The sequence below is a fragment of the Erpetoichthys calabaricus genome, chromosome 10, assembly GCF_900747795.2.
Source record: "Erpetoichthys calabaricus chromosome 10, fErpCal1.3, whole genome shotgun sequence".
NCBI lineage: Eukaryota > Metazoa > Chordata > Cladistia > Polypteriformes > Polypteridae > Erpetoichthys > Erpetoichthys calabaricus.
The window spans coordinates 169,732,914-169,741,898 of record NC_041403.2 but is presented as its reverse complement, the minus strand read 5'-3'; the positions used below and the strand labels follow the sequence as shown (position 1 = coordinate 169,741,898).

Genomic DNA, 8,985 nt, shown 5'->3' with positions numbered 1-8,985 from the left:
TGGCAGATGTGTTGCAAATAAGAGTGCCGTATGCCAGGCACACTGGGAGCAACCTCATGCAACATGCAGAGCTGCTGAAATGGCAGGCTGTTGTTGCAAAAACCTTTCTAGCATTTCTAATGCACTTTCCCCAACATGTGACCACATCAAATCACAAGTTTGTGTGTTAGTAAGTACAATAAACATTGCTTTCTATTTAAGCATGTGGCTAGCTGTACTGCTACAGTGGGAAACGTTTTCAATGTGCCTCACCCAGCCAAGCACGCACACAATTGTTGGAATTTTCAGAGTAGCGTGTGATATTAAAGTGATAACATGAAGTAGTTCCATCAGCTGTACCACATTTTTGCCAGTTACGATGGCAGGTTCTTCATCTTTAATGTTACACTCTTCCAACACCACAGTCAACATTATCAGCTCTACATCCTTGTTTGAAAACATGTACTTTTTGTCTGAGCAGGGACTGTGTGGACACATTTTTGAGAAAGACTAATGCGACTGCTACACATAAGCACCTGAAGATGAGTAACTTGTAGAATTACACAAAGCGTCTTCCCACTGTATGTAATTCTGACTAATTCAAAATGATTTTAAAATGTATTCGGCTGTTGGACATTTGGAAAACAGCTTAGTTGAAGGGTGTCAACTTGGAGATTTGTTAGACATGAATAGGTTACTGAATAACATTTAATAATTAAGAAATATTTGATTATATCACTCACAAGATGATACAGATGTATTAAGAAGTAGATGCCACTGCATTGTATTAAAACAAGAAGTCCCCATAATATTTGAGGTCTGTGACGTGGCAATACATGTTAGTTCAATTGTGGTGAATTTTAAATAAGTGCAACGTTGTGAAAAGGTTTTTTTTTTTTTTTTCTAAATAAAAAGGAGTGATAATATTTTGTTCCACATCTTGCAAATACTGATGTTAACTGTTCATTGCTAATGAATTATTGCTTCCTAAATGTAATTCCATGCTTATGCATATGTTATAAAGTCACTATGAAGACATCCTTCCAACAGTGTTACTGAAATTTGTCACATTAAATTTCACTTTATCTATAGACATGGCTAAGTAATCACTAAAACAGCTAGCACTTCAAAATGTATTGGTGCATTCTAATTCAATCAAGACAAAACCAATATCTAATCAGGACATTGTGAATCAAAACTGAATCAGGACATCAGTGTTGATACCCAGCTCTAATAACTTACACTTCTTTGCAATATATCAGTATTTTCTATGTAAAAGGACCTCGTGAGCATGATCAATGTGCAAGGCGCAACCACCTTTGACTTTACAAACCACACATACATATGAGGTTAACTAAATCTGGTGGAATACTGGTGAGAAAAATCAGTACCCAGAGAAACTATAAAGGAAAATGAAGAAATTTGTATCGAGAATTAGTGTGAATCTTAAGTTTCATTTTATAGCCATCTGCAAAGATTTCAATGCTAAATAGGCACAAATTTAACACTTGTTAAATATTGCAGCTTCAAAGGGCCAGGCCTTGCTCAAAATAATGCAACTTCCAAAGCTGCATTTATAATCAGACAGAGCCACTTTCCACCCACAAAGCTGCGTTTATCCATAAATGACAAAATTGTTCCTTTTTCGCTTCTCACCTGCGGGCCTACAGGATGTGGACTTGGTGAAGGCCTTGGAGAAAAATCCTCATCCTCAACACCTGAATCATGATCAGTCAATGACAGTTTGCTTCTAGGTGAACTTTCCCTAGACCTAGAGCAGGTAGAAAGAAAGAAAGAAAGAAAGAAACACATGAGCCTAATGCAATGAAAAACCTATATGAATAATTTTTCTGAACACAACAAAGCAGCCTAAAATATATAAATCTAATGATCCCTTGAACTGCACAGCTCTTATTAAATGTATTACATTTATTTCAAGTAGAACACTTTCAATTTTTTTTTCCTCTCTATTTTAGGATAATCATAATTCTTGTTCGTGGCTCTATCAATACCAAACAAGGGGGCAAAGGCAATAAAATATCTCCAAATATGATGTGCGATCATTTCTGTTATTTATTGCAGTTTGTCACCTGGCTTGGGTTTGGGGCTACTAGATATTTGATCACATAGAAATTGTGGAATGCTGTTCCTTAAACTATTCCATTTGAGGCTAGCTAGCTAGTTAGATGCTCTTTAATACACATTCAAAACACAGGAAATTCTAGTACAAACAGTGTGGAGGCAATTTCCAGGTTTACTCTGTATAGTTACACATACACACACCCGCCACTTAGCTTAGTACAGCTTCCCACACCACTTAAAATACCACAACACTATCTATCTATCTATCTAATTTGATATTTTTATCTGCCCCTTCTGTTTTTCAGTTCGTCTTACTGTGTGTTTTGAAGAAGCTTCTATTGTGCAAAATAAATACAAGACTATGCAACATTACTAGTCTGTAGTGACTCAAATCTGATTTTTTTGTCTTAATGTGACACAAATAGAATGTTTTCAGGGTTGTGAAAACATGGAAAAGTGATCTTTTTACATTTAGAGATGAGTCACTTCAATATGTGGTCTTAAATCTGTTATGTCCTGTCAGGACAGAGGGGACTCAGATGGTGATTTTAGTTAAGTTTGGATTCCACCAAATAAAATGAAATATTGCATTTCCTTTTGGTCCTCTGGAGAAAGCAGATTGGACATAAAATTATTATTATTATCTGCTTTTAAGCAGATGCTCTCTGGAAAGATCTATTATTAGGTATTTCCCCCTCATTAAATCATTGAGGGGATCTTACCATGTCGGAGGTAGCCGAGTAGACACCTGCTTAAAAAAGTCAGTCTCCTGGTTTTGGTCTTCTGCACTTAGTTCAAACTGCACAGGACGGTCCGATGGCGCCACATTCTTCAAAAACAAGCACAATAAGGATATGTTGTTTAATTGGACTTTTCAAATAAACAGTGAGGAAGGACATGTGTGAAATGATTAAATGATTTTAGTACATAAATTGTATGTTTTATCAGGTGCTTCAGATTTCAGTATAGCAGGAATTTCTTATTTCTTAAAAAAAAAGGGCATTTTAATAACATTACTACCACAAATGACTTTTCAAACAACATGCATGTGTCCTAACTATGCAGCCATACACAATGCCAACAGTGTAATTTGAGCAAAAGTATTCATTAAATAATTTTACTTAATTAAATTTTGACCTACCTTAAACAAGTTTATGTACTCTGTACTTGTCAGCAACTGGAATCCAAGTTTCTGCTGACCACTACAAAGATGACACTCATAAAATTCTGGATCCTTATGGGAAAGTGAATACAGGACTACCAGAAAATTCCCATTTTCAGAAAGAACCCTGCACAGAAAAACAGTAATGCTTATAATCATATATATAATAAGCCATTTGCAGAATAAGAAAAGAATGACACTACATTAGTTCAGACCATTCCATGTTTGCAAACAACCACCAAGGGTACAGAAATACGGCCAAATCTAACAGGTGAGAGGACGCGACTACAAGAATGCAGTACAGTTTAATGTTCTTGGGGTACAGCTATGCCCATATAACATGAATTACATAACAACGGGCTACTAACAATAACTGGACATAAAAGGAAAAGAATTTAAATACAGAATTCCAAAAAAGAGTCTTCATAGTGTGCATTACAATTCTAAAATAATCTTTGCAAGACAATGTGCCACTGGAACTACCACTCTCCAAATATGAATTTAATTTGTGTGAAAGACTGTATCAAGTAAGAGGTTTCAGAATATTTACAAGGAGGACAGCAACTAGAGAATATTGTTTGGAATGTTTGCTGCATAATCATATTTCCAATACCCATTTGTATGCAACTCAAGTTTACAGGGCAACAAAAACATATAGTGCTATATAAATAAAACATTTACCTGTCTTGAATAGAGGTGCTATACAGGTATCGAAGACACAAAGCCCAAACGTGAGGGCTATTAATGTGGATAATGCCACTTAACCATCTGAAAAACATCAACAAGGCAGAAGTAGAAGAGAGAAACCAAAATATTAAAAATAGTAAACAGTGAATAGTAGACATTGTTTGTTTACACCTACATTTTATTGAAATTAAATGGTCATGTTACACTAGGCACAACATCCATTCAAAAATAACTCTTTTTGCAATGTTTGATTTTAAGATACCTGTATATTAAATTGTAATTACTTAAAACCCCAATACTACCCTGTTTAGGGAGCTATGTGAACAAAACTACTATTTATATAAAAATTTATATATAAATAAAATACTAAGCCTAAAAGTGCAACTGTGACGATTTTATGTCACTTTTTTGTCACGCTTTAAATCGGGCTTATTTTAAAACCTACATATATACATTTGGTATCATTCGTTTCAGAAATTATCAAACTTTAATGGGATGTTGTTAGATTTTCAGATTCTAATTCCGTTTTTTAAATTCTAAACTAAAAAAATATCATGTCTCGTGAGACGGGACTTTGTACCAAAAGATTTAACCACCCCGGGGCCATAAATAAAACACAAAGAGTAGGACAACTGCTGTACAGGCTTTTAAATGTTTGTCAGCAGCAGCAAGCCAGCAGTTGATCAAGCAAAGAGGAGGTTAAAAAAAAACAAAACAAAACCTATTTGTTTCCCATTGTATCACCATTTAAGAGGGGGTTTCGAAGAATCAACTGTGTCTCCTTGGGGTGCGTTCAGCCCCCCTGTTCACAACGCAAGCATGAGATGCAAAGCGGCTGGCGAGCGAAGCAAGCAGGGGGGAACTCCCTAGTATAAATATCAAAAAGAAATGGCCTAGTAGGTATATTTTAGAACATTAACAAATTCTTGTCAAATTTTTGGAAAAGCCCTACACAATTCCTCAGTAAGAAAATTTGATTTTTTTCTTAGTTTTAGATGATATGTCACTTTCCCATTCAGTTATGGAGGATAGTTTAGGATCCCCCCCCCCCCCCCCCAATTAAACATCTGACAAATAAATGAATAAACTTCATCTTAATTTAGGACATACCCAAAACAGAACACCTAACAAAGTGAATCCTTTGATGATGTCATTCAAACTTAAGGTGAAACCTCAGATATATTTTGGATTAGTTTAGTCTTGAAAGAATTGTATGATTCCTAGCTTTAAGGAGGAGGACACAATGTGTTATACTTACATTCCAACCAGAGGCAATGTGTAAGCCTTAGGGTCTGACTCTAGAATAAGCAGCAGTTGACGAGTCTGGTCCATTGTAAGAAAGCTAGAAGGGGAAAAATGTTGTACAAATTTTTAATTTCTTCTGTACCAAATTGACCAGTGCTTTAGCAATGACAATAAACAATAAAAATAACAATCACATTTTCCTTATAAAACATGTGAATTCTAAAATTGATTATCAATGCAAATTTCACCACATAGATCTATCATGAACAGTCCTATAGTATTCAAAAGAAAAAAATAATTGTGATGGAGTCTTAAAAGAGATTGGTGCATTTACAGAGTAGCACTAACGCAATGTAAAGTCCAACTACCACTAGACAAGACCATGTGCTTCAACGCCAATTCCATTTTAGTAATTGAAATCATTTTCCACAGTAAAAGCATCAGGCTCAGGCAGTAGCTGAAAGGGCATCACACAGTACTCAAACAGATGGAAATGCAATCCAATATATTCCTTATATAGAGCACTTCATTGAAAAGTTACATTCTAAAGAGATTTAATGTACATGGACCTTCTGCACAACTTGCAGGATTCCCATCTATTACCAATGACTGGCAAGTGTAAATGTGGTCAACATGGGAGCATACTAGAGTAACAGAGACGGGCATTAGTACCCATAAAATCACATACTACTTAATTGTATCTGACCGACACACTACTCAGCTACCTAATACAACACATATCAGTGCACAGCAGAATGGAGACGGACCAACAAATGCGGACATTAATTCACTCTCACTTTCTGTGAAAGAGGCAGAGGCTTGTCCATCCGCCACCTAAACCCTGACCAACACCCCCCCTCCAAAAAAAAAAGGGCCAGCAGGCTCTCTTTTAACCTATAATAGCTATTGCGAGTCAAAGCCATGAACGTGACCCATGTAGAAAGAGAATCCAGTATTAAAAAGAAAATGTGGTGTGTGTGTGTCTGCTACTACTGGCTACCATACTGGCAGGGAAAACACTATAAATACTTGGGAGTTTTAGAATCCAAGGATAAACAGATTTTGTTCTCTTATTATATAAGCTCATGCTTGGTAGTCTAAGAATGCCCAGAAGAGAATGGTCAGCAAGTTGGTGTAGCTCCACAGATTTGTGGTTGTGTTATACCTAACCATCCTCAAAGCTTTGGTAATATACAAATAATTCAATACGCTACTGTATTGATTTCTCCCACTACACCTCTATCGTTATCTAGAAAATAGTAACAAGCAATCCTGTACATAACCACGCAAATGTATACAGTACCAACTAAAAACAGTCACTAAACAACCTAGCACATGAATTATTGGGATGTTGGAGGAAAACCTGAGTATCTGAAGAAAACCACACAAGCACAGGGAAAACATTCAAAATCCATATCAAGAGTGATGGAGCCAGGATTAGAACTTAGCCAGTGAGCTAACCACTGTTCAACCATGCTAACCCTATATTACAAAATGTTTATTTGTTAAAGTCTGATATCAAAATTTGAAAAGATTATTGTGAATCGTTCAAAAAGTGCTAGACATCCAAGTACTGGAGTAAACAAAATATTTTACAACATCTGGCCCATTGCTCATCAACTTAAATGTTAAAAATGAATTGCTTACAGCTTGTCATATCCCATTTCAAGACAATAAAAAGCAATCAATCAATCTTATTCAATGGTAACTGAAACACACTTTCATAGTAGTACACATCTGTGTAAAGAAATAAAAACAAAGAAGGTACACCAGTGCACTAAAATTCTTTGACATAAGATGACAAGACAAACCCACTTACCCGTATTTGCGTGTGCCCTGAACATGAGCAATGTTCACTGGTCTGCTTAAATTCCGTGCCAGTGCTGTAGGAATAATTGATATAGGTCGAACTGGAGTAACATCAAAAGTGTTGGCAACTGTCACAGCTCTCCAGTGAAGGCTGAAATTTATGTTATCCATGTTCTCAGTCCAGCACAGACGAGATCTCATAGCGAGAAGCCTTGTAGGGCTTAAGGTTTCTCTGCTACAGCAATGCTGTTGAAGCATCTAGTCAAGAAACAAAAAGATAATCAACTGAAGAGAATGCATCTATTAAACAGTATCAGTGCTGCCAGCACTGTTAAACAGAACTGTCACTCTTGGGGGCAGGGACCAAAACAGTGCTGTCCCTTTTAATGGAAATCAAAACAGGCCTCAGCAAACCAAATCACATTTTTCAATTTCCATTTCATATGAGCAGAAGCAACAATAATATTTCCAAATGGTTAGCAAAGGCACCCAAGAGGTTACTTGGCACACTGCCCAATCAGTAAGAAAAACAGATTATAAAAAAAAAAAAAAATGCATCTTCCTTTTTTCCTTTGGAGCACACAATATCAGTCCTCTCATCTGAGGCTGTCATCAGTTTAGTTGGCAGAGTTTTACTTTCCCAGCATAATTATTTCTGCATGTCACAGAACCACTTGGACCATCTGCTACCAACAGATTGGTATAACAACCACACAAATAAAAACTCTGGATATCATTCTTTTGGCAAACACACACAGCACAGCTCAAAACACAGAACTAAAATGACTTCTGGTAAGTAGAAGAAAAAAAAAAAAAAAAACACAAAAAAAGTAAATAAAATATGAAGCGCTTGATACATTTGTTTTGTTTTCCTGTTTCACTTGTAAGTTGCACCACAGAACTAGTCACAAGCCATGCATTTGGAATGACTACATTCAAAAAGACCAAGGCAGCAAACAAAACTAAAAGTACAGAAGAAAGATCCACAATGATATTCTGCGAGTCATTCTATTACACCGATCCTATTTGCATCAATGTTTCCTGTGCTGGGAGAAAGATTTCATCCTAAATATTAAACTGTTCATGACACTGCATTTCCCAATTTTATGAACGTGGAGCTCGATACATTAGTTGCACATATTTCATAACTAAGTCCGAAAATGTTATTACACCTCTAATTCCCCAGAAGATGAAACTGCTTTCAAAGCCCAAGAGTGAATTAGTGGTGAGAGCTGAACTTGCTGTCTTGTGGTTTAAATTTCTAACTGCGCACCACAAAGCTGCATTGCCTGTGCACACTAGAAGTCACTGAGCTGCAATGGGTACTCAATGCTTTTCAAATAGTTTTGAATCCATCAGACTTTATTTTTCTTTGTAATTAGATCTCCTGTTTGATTAGGATGCATCCCCCCCCCAATTTGTTTGGAAGCTTTTTTTTTTTTTTTTTTTAAATGTTTCCAAAATATTGCTAGAACTTAAGGAAGGACATTGAGTATTTACCTTTGACAAATTAACTTAAGGCAGGTGATCCACTCACTCTCTATACAGGTAAACGCCAATAAAAATGTATGCACCATGTTAAGATAACTTGTCGGAGAAAATTTAAGCTTTCAGTTCAGACAGATGAAAGTGAACTTTATTTATCCTTATGGAGAAATTTGGCTTCTTATATATACGCACATCAGAATGTCAAACAAGAAGGAAAACTTGGCAGTTACTGTCACAGGCATATTGCTGTTGGTATAAAGGAGCCTCGGTAACGTTTTTGACACACTTCTGCCGAGTGAAATGTTGGCTGAAAGCATTTAGTGTGTCAGAGAGAAAATTAAAATTAAAGAAAAAGAAATTTTTCCTGCTATTTCCTTTTTCTTTAAATGTACATAGTATGCAGTTAGACATTGAAATTTTCAATTATTTTAAATAGCAGTGTACATCACAAAAAATCCTAATTGCAAGTTCAAGACATTAAAGAGCAAATTAGGGCTAAACATTTCTTTAAGGCACAGTAAATATTGCTAAAA

General features: G+C 36.0%; 4 protein-coding genes across 9 annotated transcripts in view; 1 reads left to right on the top strand and 3 right to left on the bottom strand.

Annotated features, from left to right (window-relative positions):
* Positions 1-8,985, bottom strand: part of bend5 (BEN domain containing 5) — a 308,697-nt gene that overhangs the window by 65,873 nt on the left and 233,839 nt on the right. The window lies entirely within an intron of this gene.
* spata6 (spermatogenesis associated 6) overlaps positions 1-8,985 on the bottom strand; it is a 195,853-nt gene that overhangs the window by 102,161 nt on the left and 84,707 nt on the right. The window lies entirely within an intron of this gene.
* Positions 1-8,985, top strand: part of mrpl55 (mitochondrial ribosomal protein L55) — a 175,249-nt gene that overhangs the window by 145,388 nt on the left and 20,876 nt on the right. The window lies entirely within an intron of this gene.
* stil (STIL centriolar assembly protein) overlaps positions 1-8,985 on the bottom strand; it is a 194,437-nt gene that overhangs the window by 178,903 nt on the left and 6,549 nt on the right. Inside the window, exons 6-10 of the mRNA XM_028812478.2 lie at positions 6,975-7,222; positions 5,169-5,252; positions 3,905-3,991; positions 3,203-3,350; positions 2,784-2,890 (exon numbers count right to left, since the gene is read on the bottom strand). Coding sequence (XP_028668311.1) covers positions 2,784-2,890; positions 3,203-3,350; positions 3,905-3,991; positions 5,169-5,252; positions 6,975-7,222 — 674 coding nt within the window. The remainder of the gene's footprint in view (positions 1-2,783; positions 2,891-3,202; positions 3,351-3,904; positions 3,992-5,168; positions 5,253-6,974; positions 7,223-8,985) is intronic.